At 33.5% G+C, this 27,076-nt stretch overlaps 1 protein-coding gene across 1 annotated transcript in view; it reads right to left on the bottom strand.

The window, feature by feature from the left end:
- Nucleotides 1–27,076, bottom strand: part of LRP1B (LDL receptor related protein 1B) — a 1,956,425-nt gene that overhangs the window by 1,032,021 nt on the left and 897,328 nt on the right. The window contains exon 4 of the mRNA XM_080689945.1: nt 5,297–5,416. Within this exon, the coding sequence (XP_080546071.1) occupies nt 5,297–5,416 (120 nt within the window). The remainder of the gene's footprint in view (nt 1–5,296; nt 5,417–27,076) is intronic.

Raw genomic sequence — 27,076 nt, 5'->3', positions numbered from 1 at the left:
ACATTTCAGTAGTTAATTATTTAGACAAATGTATATTCAGTTGCCCACTGAATCAATCACTTTATTAGTCCCTGAAAAAACTGAGTCCTGTCACAAAGTGAGACATGTCTAGTGAAATATTAGTATGATACTATTAATTTGCTTAAAGACATACTTTAGCTATAAGAGAATCATAGAAAAGTGATTGAACCTGCTTACACTGAAAGGAAAATGTTAAGTGAAAACTTAATATTGAACTAATTTTATGGAATGTTCTGAACTCCCTTAGACGAAAAAAAGTTGAAAAGAATATTTGACTATTCAGTTAAATAAAATAACATGTAAAGTCATTGGGGTGGCATAGTGAGGATTTCACAGAAGTATAAGCCACAGCATGGAATAAGGGTATGTAAGAAGAAGTAATAAGAGATGAGATTAAGAAATTATTTGTAGGCCAGATAATGAAGTAATTTGTTTTCTAAATTGTAGGGTTGTACATTACATATAAGCATTTGGACAGTATTAATTAGATGAGTATTATGATAAGTTATATATTCTAAAACTAAGCAATCTCAGATTTAAAAAGGTGGATTAGTAACTTTAAAAAGGGGATCATGAAAATTTCATGATGTCCTAATTTTAAAAAATAAATTGTAGTTTTGAAACCAGATTTTGAACTGAGTGAGTAGAATAGATAAAAGAAAATGGATTTAAAGGTTTAAGAAGTAGAAAAGATAAGTTGTTTGGGTATGAATGGTGGTCCAATTTTGATAGAGATAAAACAATAGCTGTAGATTTAGGTGGAGATACCATAGGAAGAACTAATGAATTTGATATGGTGTGTTAAATTTGAGATATCTGTAGGGTATCCTGGAGTCAATATGTAATAAGCAAAGAAAAAAGGGAAACAGGAAATATAAAGTGAAAATCTGTACTAGAGTATCTGATAGTAAATAGTATGTAGATAATAGACTTAAAAAACTGAGAAAAAATTAGCTGAAAAAAATTATTATCAGATAACAATGTGGAGAGGTAAGACAAGAAAAAGGATTCCATGAGAAAAATTTATAGGGGACTCCATGACTGCTTTGGGAAGGAGTTAAAAAAGAATATTTCAAGAATATCAGAGTTCATAATATTTATACACAATGAAGATATACAATACAATCAATATTAAATTTTTATTTTGATTAATCAATTAGAATCCAGACACAGTGATCTCAGATCTTGATGTAGAACTTCCATGTCATGACCCAAAATCTTTTCCTCCCAAGTTTCTTTTTTCAAATGGATTTAATACCTTACTTTCTCTATGTACAAAATGTCTATCCATAACAGAATCCAAATGCCATACAATCTGGTTCAAAACTGGGGATGTAAAATCCTACTGGCTACTTACTGAGTTTTACTGATTTTTACTTTCTAAATATTTATGTTTTGGTTTTGTTTTCTTTTTAATTTTCTACCAAATTTTCAATAACTAATACTCCATGTACAACTTTTCTTGTTTAAGTGAGTTTTATTCTGTTATTTATGAAAGCTCTAGGCAAGAGTTAAGTTTCATTTCTGGGTCAATGCATATGGAATGAAGAAACCCCTCCTGTGATCTCAACAATGTCAATGGGAAAGTGAAATTTAGTTGAAATAGTAAAAAATATAGTGGCTTTAGAAAATTACAGATATAAGTGCATAAAACTCTAAATGTCCTTAGGGAATATAATTGAAGCTTTTGACCAGTTTCACATAGCTCTTACTTAAGGGAAAGAAAATATTTTGTTGTTGTTGTTGTATTATACCTGGAATTTATTATTATTATTATTTTTTTTATTTTTATTATTTTGAATTTAAGTCTTGCTAAGTTGCTGAGAGTCACAATAAGTTGCTGAGGCTTTTCACAAACATGCAATTTCTACCTCAGCCTCCCAAGTACTGAGATTACATGTGGATACCACCATGGCTCCCTGGAAAAGGAGATACTTGCAATTGCTTTACTCAAATTATAGGATTGGAAGACATAGAATTATAGATAGAGGAATAAGGTAGAAATAAAATAACTGAAAAAGCAAATGCCATTAATTATTAATGATATTAAATAATACAGAAACAGTGATTCCAGGAAAGATGTCCATAAGAGAGACAGGGTCTAGCATGCATTGTTTTGGGTGTTTATGCTTCTGTTTTGCTTTTCTTTAAGTGTCGAGAAAATGTGAATATATCTGTTGACTACAGAGGCATAGTTTCCATGGGAGCAAGATGGAGATGGGAAAATAAAACATTGAGGAAGGGAAGAGCTTAAATAACTATGTTTTTCAGGTGTGGTGGTGAACGCTTGTAATCCCCGTGCTTGGGAGGCGAGGACAGGAGGTTCAAAGCCAGCCACACTGGATTAAGATACCCTGTTTCCAAATAAAAAAAATATAAAAATATAGGTCTGGGAGTGTATCCTGGAGGTAGAAGGGTTTCCAGGAACCCCAGTGCCACCAAAAAAAAAATCTTTATTTTTATGTATGAAGATATCACTACCAATCTAACTATCATGTGATGGGAATGAGGTATAATGTGGAGGAAATATACCAAATGATGTGTGCATGTGTGTTTGTGTCACTTTGAGTCTCATAATGATGTATAATTGTAATGCCTCAGTAAAGGTATTTTTAAACAGCTCTTGAATTTCACTGCTATGTGTAATTAAAATACATCAGTAAAAGTATTTTTAAAAGTTTCGTGAGAGATTTATTACCTTCAGTACACAACCATTTACTTCTTAGAAACAGTTTATAAATACTAGAGTTTCCTTATCTCATACCCTAGAGGGCTTGCCACTTGATTAAGTTTCAATCAAATGTTGTTTTATAGCCAGCTTAATTCCTCAAGATATTGGTTACCATTCTATTCTTATATCTCCTCTCACTACCATTACCAAGAGAGGTGTGGGTGTAGGAATAAAAGCAACAAATAATCAAAAACCTTCACTTGAATCCTTGTTTCAGGGTTGGCTTCTGGGAAAACCCAAGCTAATAAAGTAGTTTATTAAGGGAAAACAGAAAGATTGCTTACCAGCATAAGGGACCATTTAAATTGGCAAACTGCATTTGTATGGAATTAATTTATACTGTCCTCTGATACTTTTAGTGTCCTGTAATAAACTTTAGTAATGCATGGATCATTTGAAGTAAGTACTTTTGAGGACAGAAAGAATAGTGTTTAGAATTAAGTCTAAGAAATTTAGTCTTGCATTTGGTGACGTCCACCCGTGTTCATGGTAATGTTTCTTATTTTTACAAGTTTTACAACTTCAATGTTATGATTTTTCTTTTTCTGTTTTTTATATGACTATGTTTTTAGAAGAAAAATGTGACCAATAATTTATTTAGTTATTTCTACTTAACTACACTGTGATATTTACACTATTTCACAAAATTAGTCAAATAGGTAAACACACGTTATTGCTTGGGATGCTGCTTTCTTCTTTCCTTTAAGAGATAGAATTAACTGGAAATATAGTTTTAGGAAAACACAGGTAAATCCCAGACTTAGCCATCAAGGAATACAAAGAAAACCAAACAAGCTCCTTTTCCATTGACAACTTCCAAATTAATTGTGATGCCATTCTTTAACAAATGTAAAGAAGAAATTGACTATGGTTGTGCCCACACATTTAATTAAAAGATTAGAGAGTCTGAGTTTTCAATTAACTTTTGTGTCTAATCTTATTTTTAAATGTTGGTCTAAAAATGCAACACACATATGCATACATGCATGCATAAACATATATATGTCACAAGTATATTGTAAGTGTATACACTTACAATATATCAGATTGATATGAATCAGATTTATTCCTCTTTAGCAACTTCTAGATTTGATAACTATTTAATAATAAATGTTTTATAGTATTAGTACTATATAGAAAACAAATAAACAAAACACTAAAATTCAAGTATTATGTATACCTGAAGAGGCAATTAGCCTATTTAGGATACAAATAAGATGCTTAGGGTTTTAGTCTCAACTCTATTACTAAGAAGATGTGTGAGCTAAAGTAAATTGATTAACTTCTGAAGATATTTATTTTATAGTTTAGTCATTAATATGTGGAACATTATTTTGAATCTAAGGTTTCTTTGAACTTTAACATTTTACATCATGATGAAAATGATGATACTGAAGCAAAGGTAAAAAATAATAAACAAAGCACAAGGTCTTTGAAACATATACAATTTATCAGTAGTTTGAGAATGGTTCTAGTCCGGATTTAAATACAGAAGTCAAAACACAGATAAATAGACACATGAATGCATACATACATACATACATACATACATACATCCCAAGTGCCATTTAAACATGATGCAATAATAACAAAATCAATCTCAAATGAAGTCAGTAAATGAGAAATAAAATTTTCATTATGGCAAAGTCTAACCACTTTCTGTAAAACATTAAACAGATGGTAATATTAAGATATGAAACATATATATATATATATATATATATACATACATACATACATACATATATGGTCATTGCTACTGCTATAATAAAATGCCTGCTGACATAATTACCAATAAAAAAATTATAAATGATATTGAAAAATTAGTACTTACTAATTTACTCAATAACATGTCTTCCAAACTCCAGCAATATTAAGGTTAAAATAATTAAATCTATTGAGCTAATAATTAACTAAAATGTCTCTCCATTCATAGATTTCCCCATCTTGATATTATTGTAGTATAAATTAAAATTTTATAAAATTAATATGTATAATATTTATATTTTAGGATTACTTTTAACTTAAGTCTCAAGGAACAAAAAAAAGTTAAACATTTGAGTGAAACATGATAGGTACACAGAGATATCTTACTGAGTTTCTATTAACTAAGCTGCTATTAAAATTTTTGAATAGTGCTATACCTTGGCACATAAATATTGTCCAAAGGCCATGAACTGGAAAATTTACCCATTTCTGGTTGCATGTATGGGAGGTGGTGGAGCTTTTAAAAAGGTAGAACCTAGTGAGAAGTCTTAGGTCATTGGGAGCATTCCCTTGAAGGGGATTGTGGGACTATTATCAATTCAGCTTTTTATTTTATTTATGGCCATAAGGTAAACAAGCTTTCTCCATCAGGGGCTTCTTCCATAATACAATGCCTTGTCACAGGTCCAAAAGAAATAGGGCCAATCAACCAAGGACTGAAGCCTCTCAAAGTGTAACCACAATAAAACTTTTCTCTGTCACAGTTTATGTTAGCAGGCATTTTGTTACAGTAACAGAGAGCTGACTAAGACTAATAGAGTTCAATTGCATACTTACCTCTACAGCTCCTCCCATCTTCTTTTACTTCAAATCCATCCTCACAGTAACATCTTGTACTGTTTCTGACTATTGCACATTTATATTGACAATTCAACTGTTGGCAATTGGGTAACAATTCTGTAATGAAAAAAACAAATATAAACTCCATGTTAAACTATGTATGTATATTAATATTGTATACATATGTCATCTGTATATTGCTTACATTTAAATATTTCTTATATGTATTCAGTATATATCCTTAATAATACAGTTTTGATTGTTCATCCAGAAAGTTTCTGTGACTGAGTTAGAGAAGAAGCAATATCTACTCTCTTATCTATACCCTTTAAAATATGTTGGTTTGCATCTGCTAGAAGTACTGTTAATAAAATTTAAGATCAATCTGTTTGGTTTTCCACTTTTCAGATTATTACTATGTTCAAAGTCGGAAATCCTTTCAAATTCTGGTAATAAAATTATTTCAAGAGGAAAAAAAATGTCAACTCAGTGGCTGATTTTACTTTCCATGCCTTTTCTATCTGACACATCAATTGATTTTCTATCTTTTGAGAGCTTGTTTTGATTTACCAATCCATGTGTAACTTTCATAGTAATCAATAGATATATATTCCATTTCAATAATTTATTTTTCATTGAAGAAAAATATTTTACAAACACTGATAATAATATATTCCAATAATATATTTCTCACATGAAACAGAGGTGAAATGACAGGAGTACGTATACTGCAGAAATAATTCCTAACAGAAATAAATATTTGCTAATCTAGAAAATTATTTGGATAGGAGGTATTACCAATTTTATATTTATTTATTTATTTATTTATTTATTTATTTACCTCCGATCTACACCTCCTATCCTGTTTTTTATTCTCCTGTCCTGTTTTTTATTCTTTATTTTGAAACATGGTATCACTAAGTTGCTGAGGACCTTACAAAGTAGCTGAGGCCGTCCTCTTGTCTCAGCCTCCCTAATGCTGGGATTACAAGTATGCATGACCACACCTGGCTGGTATGACCTATTTTAAAGTCTGAAAGTGGCAGTATTAATATTAGCAATGATACCATTATTTATTTTCTCCATATGGAGAAAAATAAGTGAATTATAGATTAACGTTAAATGATTCAAAATATGTTCTGATTTTTGCTACAAGTTTAGCTGATACTTCAGAAAAATAGACATTATAATAGAAAATTCATATAAGTCCAATATGGAAAAATACATGAATATTCCATACTGAACTTTGAATTTTATACTAAAAAGTAATTATTTGAAGTGTTTCCCTAGCTCAGTTATTTTTAACTCTCTCATACAACTATTTTACATATCTATTCTTTGTAAAACTTCAAACTTCTTTTCTAATATTCACTTATATGTGATATTACTTTCTACTTCTTTGAAAAATTGCAGTATGAGAAGAGGTATTTTTCAGGTTTAAAGTACATCCATCTATCTATCTATCTATCTGTCTATATACCTGTGCATATTCTTCTACAGTTGCCCTTCAAACTTAGGTGAACTCATTGCCACACTCCTCTGGTGGTACACATGTGTACCACCTCTTAGATGCAAATCCCATCTCTTCTCACCTACACAAGGATATCGCTTCAGCTCTGATCCACCTCCTCTTCTGAACACCATTTTTCCTCATTTATAATAGGTCAGGATTGACACTAAGACCCCAGTCTATAAATACAGTTTTATATAAACACAGATATACCTGTTATTTACATATTTCCTATGGTTGTTTTCACACTACTATAAAGACAGTTGGGTCCACAAAGCCTAAAATATTTATGACAATTTTTAAGAGAAGAACTTTTCTAAATCCTTACTAATTTGTTCTCAGTGCAAAACATGCTATTATTTTCTTTCATTTCACAAATTAAAACTCTTGGCATCACTTTCCCATTAGTAGCTACTGCCCAATTCTGTTTCCCTTTACAATAAAACCTAATTTTAAAAATTATACTGTCAAGCCAGGCGTGGTGGCACATGCTTCTAATCCCAGCATTTGGGAGCCTGAGATAGGAGGATCGTGGTTTGCGGACAGACTCAGCTACTTAGTGATTCCATTTGCAACTGAGTGAGACTCTGTTTCAAAGTAAAGAATAAAAAATATGGAACAGCAGCATATGGTGGTGCAGGCTTGTAATCCCAGCATTTGGGAGGCTGAGACAGGAGGATCGCAGTTCGAGGAGAGTTCTGACTACTTAGTGAGCCCTTTGCAACTCAGTAAGACCCTGTTTCAAAATAAAGAATAAAAAATAGGGCTGGGGTATAGTTCAGAGGTAGAATGCCTCTGGGTTCCATACCCAGTACACCACACACACACACACACACACACACACACACACACACACACACACAATACAGCTAGGGGTGTAGCTCGGAGGTAGAATGCCTCTGGGTTCAATCCCCAATACTGCAAAAAGAAAAAGTATATTGTCTCTTTCTTCCCAGGTTTCTACCTTAATTAAACCCACTCCATCCAGTTATTACCACCAGTACTTCACAGAAAATACCCATGTAAAAGTCTCCAATGGCTTCTGTCTAGATCTGTCCAATTACTTTGGCCCAGCCTTCACCTTACTTGAAATATTAGCAGTCTTTGACCCAGTTGATAACTATTTCTTTCTGGCTCACATTTGCCACTCTGCTTTCAGGGTTCCATGGTTTTGGTTTTTCTATTCCACAGCACCCTTTATTGAGATCCTTTTCATCTCATCAGCCTAAGACTGGTGGGGCCCAGGGCAGAAACCACAGTGGGCTCTTTCTTTCTTTCTTTCTTTCTTTCTTTCTTTCTTTCTTTCTTTCTTTCTTTCTTTTCTTTTCTTTCTTTCTTTCTTGTCTTCTATATGCTACTTGTGAATTTATTAGGTTCAAAACTTCCTCTCTGTAATGTAACTACTGTACCTTAATGTGTAAGTCAATTTCTAGTATTCATTATTTCAACAATCACTAATATTTTATATCAAATTCCTTTTCTCTTGAGATAGCTAGACAATATTGGCTTTCTTGATACAATTTCAACCAATATACAAATCAATTATAATGAATTTGCAACTTGTATATAGGTTTAAAGCTAATTATATACTAACATAAATGTTTTGATTTGGTGTGTAAAAAATAATAATATGTAAGAAATGATTAATTATAAATTTCTGCCCCCCCAGCTAGTGTGAACAGCTACAAATTAAGAAATACATCAGATTATGTAAATATGTACACTCTTTGAAACCTTGCAACATTTTACAGAAGATAAAACTGGTAGTAAGAGTCTAAAATTATATGGTGAAAATCTGATCAAAATTAAGATTAGATTCAATGCAAGATCAGTGTCACTACAAATCCCGTGTTTCTAATAATTGATCTAATTTCTAATGTACAACCTGGGAAGGGGGTTCAAGACCATGGCATTTCCTTTAATTAATTTTATTTATTTAGGTTTGTCATTCTAGGCAGTATTTTACTATAGCTATAGTAAGTGTTCCATAATTTCTGTACTGAATCACTAAATCAATAAAACAGCTTAGTTTTAAAAATGGAAATTTACACTAGGCATCATTTCTAGTCCATTAAATTAAACTATACCTCAAAGATAGTTCATTTACTTCTAAAGTTAGGTAATTGAGTTGTCAAATTGTGTTGGATTATGGTGGAATCAGTCCAAAATTGGATGGAATTTATATGTTACTTTAGTTCAATAATTATTGAGCACTAGTCAATGCTAACCACTCTGCTGCAAAATTGCTTTAAACAAATTAAAGATGTAGAATATTATATGAAAGAGGGAGTGATTAGATTGAAAAACACACCCATATACACAATAGGTATAATTCATGGCAGAAAAAACACATATGCCTCATAAAAACATTGGCCATATAATTTAGGAAGAGAAGGATATACCCATGAGCAGAAAATAGGAGTATTTGGACAAACTTAAATTTAAGCAAGTTCTTAGGAGACAAAAGTTTCAATAGATGAGATTTGTGAAAATTAAGTTTAGATAAAAGGAACAATTAGAAAAATAAAAATACGGAAAGTGTTCAGAAAATAGAGATAATGATAAATAACTCTGCGTATCTAAACCATAATATTTAATGTTGTAAGAAATGGGTATAGAGTTGTTTGGGGGTAGATAAAAAAATCCATAGATTAAATAGAATTTTCTGTTTAGGCAATAGGAGCCATGACTGATTATTGAGAATAGTGGTAATATATTCTGACTTGTATTGCTTAAAACTATCTAATTATAAGAATAATGATAAATGAAAGATAAAATAGAAAAAAACCTGTATAATAGTCTACAAATGGCAAAGATAAATTAAGTGTATGGATATTTGAATAGAAAGTTGGCCTAAAGCTTGGTGAAAGCATACTGAGATCTAATTAATAGCACAGTAAAATGAATTAAATGTATCAGAAGTCCTGGAAGTGTAGGAGATAAATATATTTTTGTTATCTTTAAGTTTAAATGTGGGCAATATAATGACCAGGGGGAGTAAAAATTTGGAGTTAGCTCTAAAAAGAAGTGTGTACTGAAGATTGAGAAATCAGAGTCATAAGCATAAAGTTAGTCTTTGCAAATAAATGAGTTAAGAATTGTCCCTTAAAATATTTAAGATACAAATAAAACACAGTGGAGAAGCATTTCACTGTGAAAATTTACCAGAAGAGGCACCAGCAGAGAGGCCTGAAATAATCAAATACATAGGAAGAGAATTCAGAAAGCATCACAAAAGCTCATAACAATCCATATAAGCAAGAAAGGAAATCAGTTATTTGAGTAATATTCATGGATAAAGCTCGGCAAGTGTACTGAATTCCTTTATGGGATTAATTAACATCCTTGGAAACCATTTGTAGAGCAGTAGAGTCAGGAGATCAGTCCAGACACAAATGAATGTGATAAGGGGTTGAAACTGAAAGTGGAAGCATGAAATTTTCTCATAGAAAAAACTTTAATAAGTCAGGTTTAGTGGCCCATGCCTGTAATACCAATTTGGAAGGCTGAGATAGGAGGATTGCAGGCTTGAGGACAGCCTCAGAAACTTTGTAAGACTCTCAGCAATCTAGGGAGACCCTGTTTCAATAAAAAATAAAGTTGGATTGGGGGTATAGATGGAGGTAGAATCTCTTGGGTTCAATCTACAGTGTCCAAAAAAGAAAGAAAGAAAAGAAAGGAAGGACTAGATAATCACATAGCATAAAGAGAATGAAGGTAGAGTTACAATCTAGTTTATTTGGTTCCGATCTTCAAGGCATATTCAGTGAGTTAAATTTACCATCTTTCATTTAATCCTTGCAGCTCTGAAGCCCAACTTCTTTTTACTATCTCAACCCAGTGTAGGACATACACCTCTCCTCTCATCTTTCCACTCTCTCCAATCTTGAAATGCCCAGAAGATGAAGAGAGTGTGGCTACCATTAAAAAGAGTTACCAATGTGAGTTAGGAATAAATATGTATGAGAAAAAATTAGAGAAAAAGAAAAAAAAAGAAAAGAAAGCAGAACCAAAAGACCAAACCTTCAACATGACTTTGGGAATTAGGTGGTCTGACAGGTGAAAATAGCAAAAGAAGCATGGACAGTTTAATTTTAGTTTTATTGCGTTTATCCTGTGTGAGGATCAGTGTATGTACACAGTGATGATAGACGACTAAACAATATTTGATATTATGTAAAAATGGCAAATACTGATTCTTCTCACAGGTAATGAAAATTATGAATAACTAACAGCATGAAAACTAAAATTCAAAATTTGGCTTGACTGTGAAAGCAATACTAATGATAGTAAAGTTATCTATTTGAACTGCTTAGCATTTATGCTTAATTACATGCAACATCATAATGACTATGTACATAATTAACAGTGCATTAGATTAATTTGTTAGAAAGCTTATTGGAGTACAACAGAAAATTTTGTACTTGAATCATTAGTTTTCACAGAGTTATTTTCACAAAGCAGAGTCAGTGGCTTATGTAATATTATCATTGGTATGAATCTTAGACTGAAGTAGAAAGACTACAAGTATCCAAGAGAATTAAATATAAAAGTGATAACACAGACATGTCAACATGATATCTGATTATATTCCACAGCATTATCATAAGACATAACTGGCTTTTTCATTAGTGAAGAGAAGTTATTGCAGGGATTAAATCTAACTTAACAGATGAAGGTTTCTGTTTGTTCTATTTTAAAAGGTATCTTTTCATGACCTTATTGAAATTACAATGAAGAATTAGGTGTAAAGACGAATATTATCAAAACACAAGTCGACTTTATCAAATATGGTTTAATTGTTTACAAGGGGTGGGTAGCTAGGAAGGGTCTAAGCTCCTAAACCACTATTTGACTTAGAAACAGATGAAAATATATTTCTGCATTTTTATTACTAATAAATAGTAAGAGGGAGACTAGAGGGTTAGAAAAGTAATTTATGCAAAATATGACATCTCTTTCATGACTCATCACTTTTCAGGATGGCGGTAATATGTTACATTAAAGCCTTGAGCTATGCAGCAAGGGTGCCTTAACGCTAATCCTTTCTTCATAAGTCCAGCTTATGTGAGTGTCGTAAAAACTGTATAAATGCTCATCAATCTAGTTTCCTCTTCCTGGTAAAATAAAAAGTTGAGTTTATTTTTCAGTTGATTTTGGTTAGGTTGCAGACATTTATCTTGCTTCTTTCCAGCCACTGCATTTCAGAATTGGGATATGCCCCCCACCCCCTTGAATGGACTCTTGGAACCTTCTGACAGTCTCTCAATCTCTCTCCACTTGTCAGTCAACTGCATCCAGGAGATCCAAAAAAGGTTACACCCCATTCACTGGGGTGGCTAAGGTCAGAGATGAAAAGAGCCTGAGACAACATTTGGGAATTGCTTTGGTTGGACATGATTTTAATGGGTTTCCTAATGCTTCATGTGTTGACATTTATTCCCCATTGTAAGAAATGAAGAGGAACAAAATTTAATTGACTATTAAAATTTGGTGTTAGAGATGAAAAGAGATGATACTTGTGAGAGATGACTAGTACTTGATAAAAATCACAGGGGTGGAGCCTCCGGATGAATTTTAGTGGCATTATAAGGAAAAGGAGATGGAACAGAAGAAAATCATACATTCCCTGTCTCTTGCCAAATAGTGCATGTTGTGGTCTCACAATGCTGCCAACAAGGCCTTCATCAGATGTGGTCCTTCAAACTTGGACCTTCAGAACCATGAAAAGAAATGATCCTCCTTCTTAATAACTCACCCAGTATATGGCTTTGTGTTACTGGCAACAGAAAATGGACTGCTATTCAAACTGGTGAACTAGCTGACTATATCATCAGTGAAAATTTGAAATTATTTACATATTCTTGTTGACTAAGCCTGTGAGATATCAAGGTTATTTCTTACATGTATCACGATTCTGGGCAATTAACTATAGATATAATTTTTTCTCATCCCAAAATGGGAATAATAGTATAAATTCTCATAAGGTTTTTATGAGGTAATGCAGAATATGTAATATATTGCTTATATATAGTAACTATTTTTCATTATTGTATTATGATCATTTTATTATTTAAGTAATCCATTCAATATAATATCAGTTATGCATATTATTGTCATTATTTGCACAAAGTCTGAGGAACTTGGAGCTAGGTTTCTTTTAATAGAAGAAAAGTTTTCTTTTTCATTTTTTAACTTTAGTATGTCACCTGCCAGACACAGTTCTAAATTGTTTTTCTTTTGGGTGATACTTTGTGGAGAAGATTTTTTTTGTGTTTGGTTTGTTAAATTCTCTTGAATTATTTACATTAATGCAAATCACCAACAGATAAGGAAGTATTACCTATGGGAAATAAAGACTTCCTTATCAGCCTCCTACTTTCTATAAAGTACGAATATTGCTACCTGAACCAATGTACATTCACATTCCATTTAACATGAAACCATAAGAGAATTAACAACTCAAATCAGCAATTTTTTTACCAAGTATCCATATTATCTGCAATCTTCTTAGAAATTGTTATGCTTTGTAATGTCATTGCAATTGAGGACACATTTCCACAAATATATACGGGAAAATCACTTAGGAAATACAAGAATTGTGCTGAACTGCCTCAGACTGAAAAGACAATGAGACAGGTGATTAGAATTTGGCAACCAGATTCCAACAGGTTACAAGATATTACTATTCCCTTCTTTTCCTTGTTAGTTGTGTTTATATAAATAGCTACAAATGAGAGAATCACTGTTTAGGTTTTGTATGTGTAACCATAGGACTCACTGTGGTGTAGACAATAGCATTATACATCTACCTTTTGACTCATAGTTGAACAATTCACATTTATCTGTATTGGAATTTGTGGGGCAATGAGAATACAGTTGTGCTATTTTATTTGCAAGCTTCAAGTTTTGTTTCTCCCTGAGAGGAAGTAAGACTTTTAGAAAGTCTTTGGAAATACAAAAGAATACTACAGGCTCCTTTCCAAATACATAAGTTATCTGATACATTATTTTACAGAACAGAACAGTGTTTCATTGTTAATTTTAGTAATAAAAATCACTCCTGGAATTCAATATGTGGAAAAATAACTTTTAACCAACAACTATAATCAGAGTAATGAGGGAAAAATTATCTGTTCCTCATGTAGCTTGTCAAAAAAATAAATGTCACTCAGTTTTTGTACTTGGAGATTGAAAAGCTGATGCAGCTACTTACCATGCCAGACAGTCCCTCTTGTCAGCAGGAGGAATGCTTGACATATTTAGAGTAGTGATAATTTGTGTCACATCATTCATCCTCTCAGCCCTGTTTCCTTGGCCTAGTAAAATGCAGTGTGAGCTGACTGCAGAGAGTAGGTGGCTGCTCATGACTGCCAACATGGCTATCTTCAGAACACTTTACTATTTATAGTTAGACTGTTGTCCTGACCTTTGGTTCTCAGTGTATTGTCATTAATCCAGATAAAGTATTTAAATGATATTTTGCTGTTTTTGCTCAAATTTTTAAGATATAATTTACATACAACAAATACACTCTTTGAAAAATAAAATTCTATTGAGAAATACATATGCTTTTCAAATGTATATGTACTATGGTTTGTTCATGTGTTTATGTCACCTGGGATTGAACCCAGGGGCATTCTACTGAGCTACTCTCACTCCTTTCAAGTTTATGTTTGTTTTCCTTTGAAACACAGTCTCACTGGATTGCTGAGAGTTCCACTAAGTTGCGGAGCCTGATTTTGAGCCTGTGAGTCACCGGTCTTATCCTTCCAAGTGCTGAGATTACAGGTGTGTGCCACTACACTTGACACATTCTGTTTAGTCCAAACTATTATCAAAATATAGAATAGCGCCGGGCGTGGTGGCGCACGCTTGTAATCCCCGCGCTTGGGAGGCAGAGACAGGAGGATCGCGCAGGTTCGAAGCCAGCCGCGCACGCTGGCTGAGGAGACCCTGTTTCCAAATATAAAATGTAAAAAGAGGTCTGGGAGTGTAGCCCGGAGGTAGAAGGGCTTCCAGGAACCCCAGTACCACCAAAAAAAAAAAAAAATTATATATATATATATTAGGATCACGGTTCCAAAATACCCACCCCTTACTGCTGGTTTCTATCAAACACTGATCTGTTTTCTCTTTGGTCTTCTTTTGTTGATTTCTACTTTCATTTTATTGTGATCTAAAAAGATGCAGGGAATTATATTACATCTTTTGAATATGCTGGTGCTTGCTTTATGGCCAAGGATTCTATTTTGTAGATTCCATGGGCAGATGAGAAGAACGCATACTCAGCTATAGCTGGTTAAAATATTTTATATACGTCCATTTGGATTATAGTTTTCTTTAGGTCTGAAGAGTCCTTATTCTTCTTGAAGATTGATCTTGTGGTGTGAGTGGTTGATAACATTTCCCAATATTATCATATTGCTAACCCTATATACTGGATATAAGAGTCTCAGGTAATATGTAATTTATATGTATGCATGTATATATATAATATATATAAATGTATATATATGTAATTTATATGTATGCATACACACACACACACACACACACACACACACACACACACTGACTGAATATAAGAGTCTCAGGTAATATGTGATTTGCGAATATTTTCTTCCAGTCTACAGTTCTTCTGTAAGTTTTTAATGTAATTTTTCAATTAACAGAATTTCTACGAAAAAGATTTTAACTTTTAGTGAATGTCAATCCAAACATTTTTTTTCTGTGAATACTTCTTTTGGAGTCATACTTATGAGCCTTACCTAACTCAATTTAGCCTATGCTTCTAAAAATATTATAGTTTTAATTTTGTTATAACTTTAAGTTAATTTCCATGTATATAAATCAAGTCTTATGTTTTTTCTTTTTCACAAAAATGTTAAATTGGTCCATTACCATTTCTTGAGAAAATTAAGTAACCTTCATAGAATCACCTCCATACCTCTGCTAATAATTAAATTACCAAACATAAGTGGATGTCATTTTGTAATTTTTTGATGCATTAATTTACACACTAAACTTCCTGTAACATCATATTATTTTTATGAAAATAATAAATTCCCAAATCTGGCAACATAGATCTTCATGTTATCTTCATTTTCCCCCAAGATGACTTTAGATATTCTAGATCCATGATATTTTCATATAAATTTAAGAATCAGCTTATCAATTTCTACAAACTTTTCATTAGATTTTAATAGACTGAGGAATAATGATAACACTCTTAACTTCCTAATTTATAAATATTTATATATAAGCATTTATTATGTACTTTTTAAAATTTTATGAGTTTTCAATATACAGAGTTTATGCATATATTGTTCAGTTTATACCTAAGTACTTCTAAGTTTTGATGCTATTATTTTTATTTTTATTTTTTATTTTTGGTGGTACTGGGGTTCCTGGAAGCCCTTCTACCTCCGGCCTACACTCCCAGACCTATTTTATATTTTTGAAACAGGGTCTCTTAAACCAGGCGCGGCTGGCTTCGAACCTGCGCGATCCTCCTGTCTCTGCCTCCCAAGCTCGGGGATTACAAGCGTGCGCCACCACGCCCAGCTGTTTTGATGCTATTAAAAATGGTATTGTTGCCGGGCGTGGTGGCGCACGCTTGTAATCCCCGCACTTGGGAGGCTTAGACAGAATGATCACACAGGTTCAAAACCAGCCTCAGCTACTTGGTGAGGCTTTCAGCCACTTAGTGAGACCCTGTTTCCAAATGAAATATAAAATAGCCCTGGAAGTATAGCCTGGAGGTAGAAAAGCCCCTGGGTTCCACTCCCAGTACCCAAAAATAAAAATAATTAATTAATTAATTAAGAAATGGTATTGCTTAATCAAATGTCCTATTATTCAGGGGTTCCAATACAAATGTGATTAATTTTATATATTAATCTTTGCCCTATGATCTTAATAAACTACTCAAAACAAATTAAAAAATAAATAATAAATATAACATTAAAATCAAATGAATCAAATATATCAGGAATATAAGAACATATAATTGCATTCACTAAAAAAAACTAAAAAGAAAACTGAACAATTCTATTCCCATGAATTTGACAAATTAGATGAAATGTTTAAGTCTCCTGAAAGATACAAACTGCCTAGGCTCACGTACAAACAAATAATGTAAATAGCCATATATATATATATATATATATATATATATATATATATATATATAATTGACTTTGGCTGGGCATGGTGGTGCACGCTTCTAATCCACTTGGGAGGCAGAGACAGGAGGAATTTACAGGTTCGAGGCCAGCCTCACTGGCTTAAGAGACACTCTTTCCAAATAAAAATATAAAATAGCTCTGGGAGTTAACTCAGAGGTAGAAGAAGGGTTCTATCCCTAGTACTACTACCAAAAAAAAAAAAAAAAAAAAAAAAAAAAAATATATATATATATATATATATATATATATATATATATCCATACACATATGATATAAGTCAAGGGCTAAAGATATACTTCAGTAATAGAGTACTTGCATATCATGAATGAGAATGAGGTTATGGGTCAAATTTCCAGCAATGCACACACACACACACACACATACACACACACACAAACACACACACAATTGGTCTACTTCTGCTATTGTGCTATATATTACAAAATGAATAAATATGGACTAATTTTTTAATGCTACTGATCCTTAAATTCTGATTGAGCTGTGTGTGTGTGTGTGTGTGTGTGTGTGTGTGTGTGTATGTTTATGCATGTTTGGTACTGGGGATTGAACTCAAGGGTATTCTACCAGTGAGTTAAACTTCCAGCCCATTTAATTATTTTATTTATTTATTTATTTATTTATTTATTTATTTATTTATTTATTTTGCAAGTCTGGGGATGGAACCCAGGGGCATTTGACCTCCAAGCTACACCCCCTGTCCTATTTTTTATTCTTTATTTTGAAACTGGGTCTCACTGAGTTTCAGAGGGCCTCACTACGTAGCTGAGGCTGTCCGCGAACCGCGATCCTCCGGTCTCACCCTCCCAAGTGCTGGGATTACAAGCGTGCACCACCATCCCTGACCATTTTTTAATTTTAAAACAAAATATCAGTACTTTCTTATAAACTGGCTTTGAACCTATAATCTTCCTATGTCAACCTCCCAAAAACTGGGATTTCAAATGTGTGCCACCATACTCAGTGATTCAGTTGTAGTGATGTTTTATGAGTATAAAAGTTTTAATGAGTTCAACCATAATCTATAATTTAGGAATTCTCATATAAAATGTGAGATACAAACTAGCATAGAAAAAGAGGTAAGAAAAAGCCAAGAGAACTAATTTTAAGTGGTAAGGCCGGGGTGTTTGAAGGATATAACATAGGTTGCATTTGATACTATAGTTAAGATTCCATTAGTTCATTTTCTATTACTATAACAAAATTCTTGAGGCAACCTAACTTTATAAAAAAACGTTTATTAAGCTCAAAGCTTTGGAGGTTCAAGATCAGTACACCGGCATTAACTCAGCTCTTTGAAGGCAATATGGCAGGTGGTATCATAACAACAGTAGTATGCCTGGGAGAAAGATCACATCTTAAAATAGGAAGCGAGAGAGAAATTCAAGGCTTAGGCTCAGATATTTATAAAATCTTTCTCTAAGGAGAACTCACTCCAGAAGATCAGTGTTCCTTTCTGAGGGCAACTTACTCAATGACTTATAGACATTCCACTCGGCCCCACCTCTGACATGTTCCTTTGGCTCCCATCTTTCATACTGGGCCAACACACATGACTTTGGGGGACAGAATATATTATATATATATATAATATATATTATATATATATATATAATATATATTATATATATTATATATCACCTTTAAATATATTTAGACACCAGTAGAATTATGTGCTAGATTTATTGATAATATAAACTAAACCAGTTCTGCGTCTATTACATACATTTAGTTGTGAGCAGAAAGAAATTATAACTGGGGGGAAAGTCACTAAATTTACGACAAGGGCTTGAGAAAACAGTTATCAAATAGAAATGGCATATATATATAGTAAGAGTTTTTCATATTTAAAAGGAAAAGGAAATAAATATACAGATAAAGAAAAGTCATATGCATGTAAATTAAGTCTAAGTATATGCTGTGGCTATGTGAGAGAGGCATAACAGAGAGGAGCATAACAGTGGTCACTGGGTTGGAGTAGATGGGGAGAACTCTCTTTTTGTAAAGGGAGCTCAGTTTTAGTGGAAAAATGTCTAGCTCATATTTTGTTAGTTGGAAGTATATGTATCCAGTGCAATGTATCATGTATCAGAATGCAATGATAAGAGCACTCTTTTCCTTCAAAGAGTAACATTTTTTAAAATCTGGATGACAATGGCAACCTTGATACGGTGTGTGCATGTTCAACACGATGAGAATGAATCAAAGCAAAAGCCAAGATAGAACACAGTGCCTGGCATATGCTAGGTCAGAAGGTATCGGGGACTGTGCATCGGTCACACCTTCTCACCTGTGCCTATGCCAACATATCCGTATGGTGATAATAAAAATAAGAAAAGCTGCTGGGTATGTTGACACACACCTGTAATCCAAGTACTTGGGAGGCAGAGACAGGATTTAGAGGTTGAGGCAATCACACAGTTGTCGGGAATCCAGCCCGACAGCTGACGGTGCTTGGTGAGATGATGAGTACCGACGACTCGAATACAAACCCACGAGCCGGGAGTCAAGTCAAGCAAGATCTCATTTATTTCTCTCCAAGCACTCATATTATATAGCACCAAACCACGAGGGGAATTCCCATGAGAAATAGCTTAGCCTATCCGGGATAAAGATCACTAGCACGTAGTTCATGGCCAATCCCAGGCCAGTACATGAGCCATTCATGTGTGCAGAAAGCTCCTTTAAAGGTAGAAAGGGAAAAACCGCTCAGTCTCCCCACCCATAATGAATGGGGAAACCACGCCTTCCTAGCTTCCTCCAGGTGCCATCTTTGCCCCTTTTTTGCTGAATCACTTTACTTAAAGTTTTGCCTTAGGCCTTAGGCCGCTCAGGCCGAATCTCCTTAGGCGCTATATAGACACACCCCATCACACAGTAACTTAGTAAGGCCTTGTTTCAAATGTTTTTTTAAATAAACTGTGTGAATATATGTCATTGTCAACATGATCTACATCATGATGTGAGACTATAATCCACCAATAAAAAATAAAAATAACAAAATATGTAAATAAAAATAAAAGGGGCTGGAGGTGTAGGCTCAGAGGTAAAACATCCCAGGGTTCAATCTCCAGTACCACAAAAGAAAAAAAGAAGTAAAAGAAAAAATTATAAGACAAATTCACAATGATAAAAAAGTGAGAAAGTAGCCAGGCGTGATAGTGCACACTTGTAATCCGCACACTTGGGAGGAAGAGGCAAGAGGATTGTGCAGGTTCGAAGCCAGCCTTGCTGGCTTAAGAGACCCTGTTTCCAAATAAAAATATAAAATAGGTCTGGGCATGTAGCCTGGAGGTAGAAGGGTTTCTAGGAACCCCAGTACCACAATAAAAAAAAAAAAAAGTGAGAGCCAGGCGTGGTGGCGCACCCTTGTAATCCCCGCACTTGGGAGGCAGAGACAAGAGGATTGCGTAGGTTTGAAGCCAGCCGTGCGCGCTGACTTAGGAGACCCTGTTTCCAAATAAAAATATAAAATAGGTCTGGATATGTAGCCCGGAGGTAGAAGGGTTTCTAGGAACCCCAGTACCACAATAAAAAAAAAAAAGAGAAAGTAAACTAGACTAGACAAGGAGCATCAACAAAAATTTGTAAGCAAAAGTATTAATAAGTGAATATTGATGTAATTATCTGCATAGCTCTTTGCAGTATTAAGAAATGAAAATCTAAGGTAGGGCTTGAGAATAATATTAAGGGCTGCTATATTCTAATCGCATAGATTGTACACTGAATAAGTTCAGAAGAAACTATTAAAATAAACTTTGACATGAATGACACTCAGAGATGTTATACAACAAATAAGCCTTTGAAGGAGAAACAAAATGTGAATCAATACAAAACTCAAATCCTGCAAAAATTCAGGAATTGAAATCCGAGGCCTTTATACCACTGTGAATCATTAAAGTGGGAGTGGGTTGGTATAGAATTGTAAACTGGAAAAACTTGTTTAAAGGAAAATTTAGACATCCTACCTGGAAGGTACACCAACAGTACCCAAGTATTCTGAGTGTCATTCTGGCTAAAAGTAATTACCTTTGGCCTTATTAGCTTATTTATCTTGGCATGAAATCTCTGTGTAATGCGTCTTTTGTACAAGGATAATTGGATCTCGGTATTCTTGCCCTCATACCAGAATGAAACTCAGAATAATTGGGTACTGTACTAATTCCTATCAACAGAATAATGATATTGACAAGTTTTGCTCAGGAAAAAAAGGCAGGCTTAAAAGATAGTTGGGGCACTGTCTCAAAGGAAAATAACTTGATTTATAACATATTTGGGAAAAGTCAACCTTTAGGGTACTCTAAACAATATTTGGTAATAACTTAATTAATGTAACTCAGATACTCCTTCCATGGGAAGGAGATAAAATTTAAATCATAGAGGACCAGTGTAAAGATAGCCAAGACGAATGAATCCTTATGGGGTTAGAACAAAGCTCAAAAGGTACTAGAGAAATGTAACCATGATTTATTAAATCAAACTAAAATAATTTATGACAAGTATAATTTTTAAAAGAAGTGGGGCAATCAGTTGACAATTAACACAGCTATCTGCTAGATGTGATAACAAAAGCAAAGACCAACAGCTTAAAGTGATTAGGGAGAGTATCAAAGATATCACCCCAGGGTGGTAGTGGGCATGCCCAAGGCTATAGCCTCTGAGGTGTGCATCAGAGAATGAAGACTGTAGGTGAAACAGATGCTTCAGTCTAGGCAGGAACTGTTTGAACATGGAAACAAAGACTGACTCCATAGTGCCAGAAGGGAAGAAGTATCCAGAGTTGCTAAAATGTATTATGGAAAATGTTTCCTTTTCAGGGACTGGGGTATAGTTCAATGGTAGACTTTGCATACCAAAGCCTTTGGATTTGATTTGCAAGAAGAAAAAAAAAAAAAGATTTGGTTTTCAGCCAAAAAAAAAAAAAAAATGAGACTTGCAAAGAAAACAAAAACATGTAAAAACTTCCTTTCAGAAAGCCTAAATGTGAAAATTAAGCAGGTGAAACATTAAATCTACTATAATAAATGCATTCAGAGAAACTTAAACATGCTTAAGTACATAAAGGAAGATTACAACAAGAACACAGACAACAATAATAGCAAAAAGAGAAAAATTGAACCTCATCAAAATGAAAACTTTTATTTATTAGACTGCATTAAAATGAAAGAACTACACAGATTGGGAGAAAATATTTGCAAATAATATATCTGATGAAATTAATACACACACATATATCCAGAATATATATCTCTTTCAAGTAAACAACAAGAATAAAATAACAAAATAGGCAGAAAATTTGAGCATGATGACACATGCTTGCAGGTATGAGGACAGCCATGTGAATAGTAAGATCCTATTTCTTTTTTTTTTTTTCTTTCAGTACTGGGGATTAAACCAAGGGTCATTCTACCTCCAGGCCAAACCCCCAGCCTTATTTTTTATTCTTTATCTTGAGAAAGGGTCTAAGTTGTGGAGGACCTCACTAAGTAGCTGAGGCTGGCTGCAAACCTGTGATCCTCCTGTCTCAGCTTCCCAAGTACTAGAATTACAAACATAGGCCAACATGCATGCCTCAGTTGGACCGTTTTTCAAAACAAAACAAAAAAAAATTAAATCTCTGAGGATGCATCTTGGAAGTAGAATGTCCCTGAGTTCTTCCCCTAAAATGGGTAGAGACTTAACTAGATATTTCCCTACAGATGTTCAAATTTCAAACAATCACATAAAAATATGGTCAATATTAATGGTCATTAGAGAAGTAAAAATTGAAACCATACCCATTGGGATGACCATTACCCAAGACAGGGTTAAAAAATAGCAAATGCTGATGAATATTTGAAATTTGGAGAAAATGGAACATTTTTACATTGCTGATGAAAATATAAAATGGTGCAGTCGTGAAGCAACAGAGTGATTTCTTACAAAGTGGAACTTAGATTGCCATGTGATCATAATTCCACTCCTGGATAATGTAAAAAAGAATTGAAAGAAGAATCTCAAATAGATATTTGTATGAATATATAAATAAAAAGTATTAATCTGAATAGCCAAAAGAAATAACTGACCCAAGTGCATATATATATATATATATATATGCATCACACACACACCCACACACATATATATATATGCAAATGATTTAATCACATAACTTTTATTCTTTATTTTATTAGCAAATTCATAATTATATAAAATGTGTTTATAGCTATCTTATTGAACTTACAGCTTATTGAAGTGTAATATACTTTAAAATAATAGCACAAAGAAAATGAAAAGAACTGAAGATATATCAGACTAAGAAAATGACATCAAATTGTATCTCAGCCACAGGAACAAATGAATAAATAATCAAACTTGTTCAAAGAGATCAGTCTAACAATTGTTATATGAATTGCCCAGAGTAAGCAAAGCAATAGAGATGAAAAGCAGAACAGTGGCTGTCTATGATGGGAGAACTGGGGAGTCGCTGCGATAGATGAATGATCAGTTTTTGGAACATTATCCCAAGGAAGGGATGGGTGTGGGGCAGAAGCCAGAGGGAAGCTCACTAAATGCTATGTGCATGTACAGCCCTATTATTATAAAATTCATTATGGTGTGAAAACACAAGGTACCAATAAAAGTACATTTAAAAGATAAATAATAAAACCAAGTTGTTGAAAAATTGGATATGAAAATCATCATACTATCATTCTATGAACATACAATAAATACACTAAAACACACTGGATTTTATAATTTAGTTGGGTGAATTGTATATAATATGAAGTATGTCCCAACAAAGCTACTACTAAAAAAATCACATAAAAAGGATTAGAGTTAATAACACAACCTTTGTAGTAAATGTAGAATTTGAAATATACTGGAGCAATATCTTAAATTCTAATAGATAATTATTTTCTTCCTTTAATGCATAGAATAAATTTATCAATTGGGGGAACAGAATAAATATATTTTAGACACATAAACTTAGCTAAAAATGATCTCTCAAGCAAATTTTCTTGAAAAATTCTCACAGACACATCAATATAAAAATATTATTTTTTGTGCCTGCTACCGAGAAAGTAAATTAGGAAAAAGACTGATAATCCAGAAGACAGAACATCCAAGACATAAAAGAAAGCAATTTCCTATAAAGCCACTGAAGGAACAACCCCAGAGCAATTTGAACACTCTGTAACCAGTCTAAATTAGAGAAGATGCACAGAGAGCTTAGAAAAGAAATCCATTTGTGGGATACTATGAGGTTTATCTCTAAAGAATAATTACAATATAATGACAAAAACAGTAAGTATGGATTTAAACAATAACTGCATCATAAACATAGTGGAAGAGTATTTGTAATAGGTAAGAAATAAATTTATTTTGGGGGGATTAAGGAATTTTTAGGGGTGATTTCTAAGGAAGTAAAATAATTACCATTCAGTAAAAAGCTAGCTGACAGTGCCTACATATTTTTAAACATCATGACCTTACTAAGGGGAATGGGAGAGGGGAAAAGGAAATTCCATAATGTACATGTTGTACATTCACAAACACATCAGTCAATCAATAAGCCAGACATGAAAGGAGGGAGGAGGAAGAGAATGGGGTAGGAACTGAGGAAGGGTTAAATGAGTGATGGTTGCATATATGCCTTTACCATCTTGTACCCCATTAAGATATATGACTACAAGGCACTAATAAAAAATAAAAAAATAGAAAGACATTTTAATGGCATGTAAATATAATAAAATGCATACTTTTATAGCAATGAGAAACCACTATTTTAAATAAATATAGCCAGGCGAAAGTTCATCAAGGGCTGTGTGCATATATATTATTATCATTATGAAGTACATTATGATGTGAGACAAGACTAAAATGCATCAATAAAAGTAATAAATCAATAAATATATAAGTTTATGTTTTTTAAAGTTAATAGTAGAGTAAATAAATTTATTTTAATTTCTGAATGAGTTAATCATTTCTTTTTTTTTTTTTTTTGGTACTGGGGGTGGAACCCAGGGGCATTCTACCTCTGAGCTACACCTCCAGCCCTATTTTTATTCTTTATTTTGAAACAGGGTCTCATCAAGTTGCAAAGGGCCTCACTAAGTAGCTGAGGCTGTCCTTGAATCACAATCCTGCTGTCTCAGCCTCCCAAATGCTAGGATTACAAGCTTGCACCATCACACTGAGCCTGAATGGGTAAAACTTCATCAAAATCCTTATTTTCTTTCTTTTAGGCTCATTATAGGTACTCTACAAAAGTAGCGGAAAGGATAGAATGAAGTTTTCCTAAAGAAAAATATCGTAATTTTAGGAAAAGCTACGGCTCAGAGCTCTGAGAAGAGTCAAGTGTAGCCTTAAGGAAGAAGTGTGCTCAGCCCAAAGAAGTCACCTGGAAAAGGAAATGGCCAATAATATATGAAACAAATGCTCAATTTCATTTTGCATCAGGGAAATTCAAGTAAAAAAGAATGATATATCATTTCACTCTATGGCTATTACTCAATAAAACAAAAAGTAACAAATGCAGGTAAGAATATGAAAAAAATGAACCCTTATAAACAGTTGATGGGAATGTAAACTAGTACAACCAATAGAGAAAACAATATGGAAGTTGTTTATAAAAATATAAAAAAAAACAGAACTACTATAGAAACCATCTGTTCCACTCTTGATTATTACTCAAGGGAAATTAAGTAAATATGCAAAGAGATTCCTGTATGCCCAAGTTCATTGCAGCACTATTAACAATACTAAGATATGAAATCAGAGTAGCTGTTCACAACAGATGAATGGGTAAAAAAAATTTATGGTCTATACACACCTCTGAGTATTATTAAGCCATAAACAAGAATGAAAAGCCTCCCCATGCAGTAAAATGGATAGAACTGGAGGACACCATATCAAATGACGTAGTGTAGACACAGAAAGAGAATTATCATGTGTTCCTTCTCACATGTGGAAAAAAAAGCAAACAAAAAATTGGCCAGAAAGATGAAGAGACTGGAACAGGTCTCAGAGGTTGGAGAGGGGTTAAAAAAGGATAGATGGACATGAGCAATATGTGGTGTATGTATGCATGGAAATATCATACTATAAACCCCATTGTTTTGTATAGTTCATATGCCTTGATAATAAATATGTATGCTTACATATAAGCAAAACAAAGAGGTAATCACCTACATTTCTAAATTCAACATATACACCTTTTATTCCTTTGGTGGTGGTACTAAGGTTCCTGGAAACCCTTCTAACTCTGGGCTATACTTCCAGACCTATTTTATACATTTTTAATTTGGAAACAGGGTCTCTTAAGCAAGTGCGACTGGCTTCAAACCTGAGCAATCCTGTTTCCGCCTCCCAAGCGCGGGGATTACAAGCTTGCACCACCACGCCCGGCTAACTACACCTTTTTATATACTTATTTTACATTATTCTGTGTATTGCTGCAATATTTTTTAGGGCTGTGCTGATATTCTGTAAATTATGTACATAATCAATATGCTTTCTTAATCTAATATTCACTCCATGAATAAATAGGAACCTAATGCCTCCAACCATATATGGTGGTCGAGGTAGGGAACAATGCTTCCTGGCTTCTTGTTTCAGGCCTCATAAAGACATGTATCCTGTTGTATATAAGTCAGCTAATTAATAAGGCTTTGGATTTTATTTGTATGGTGTTATTTTTGAGGCCCAGTAACTTTAGTTTTAAATAAATTCATCAATTCATTACCATTATTTAGTTTGCTGTGTTGGTGGGTGAGCAAAACAGGGTTTAAGTTGTCTAACTCTATAGAAGATTGGTATAACATCATATTAAAAAATGAGGGTGCTGGGCGTGGTGGTGCACACTTGTAATCCCAGGGCTTGGGAGGCTGAGACAGGAGTATTGCACAGGTTCAATGCCAGCCTCAGCTACTTAGTGAGGCTCTCAGCAAGTTAGTGAGACCCTGTTTCCAAATAAAGTATAAAATAGGTCTTGGAGTATAGCCTGGAGGTAGAAAGTCCCTGGATTCCACCCCAGTATCACCAAAAAACAAACAACCCCCCCCCACACAAAACAAC

The sequence above is a fragment of the Muscardinus avellanarius genome (assembly GCF_963383645.1).
Source record: "Muscardinus avellanarius genome assembly, chromosome: 2".
In the NCBI taxonomy this organism is placed as follows: Eukaryota; Metazoa; Chordata; class Mammalia; order Rodentia; family Gliridae; genus Muscardinus; species Muscardinus avellanarius.
The sequence above is the reverse complement of the archived record's forward strand: the minus strand, read 5'-3'. Positions and strand labels throughout refer to the sequence as shown.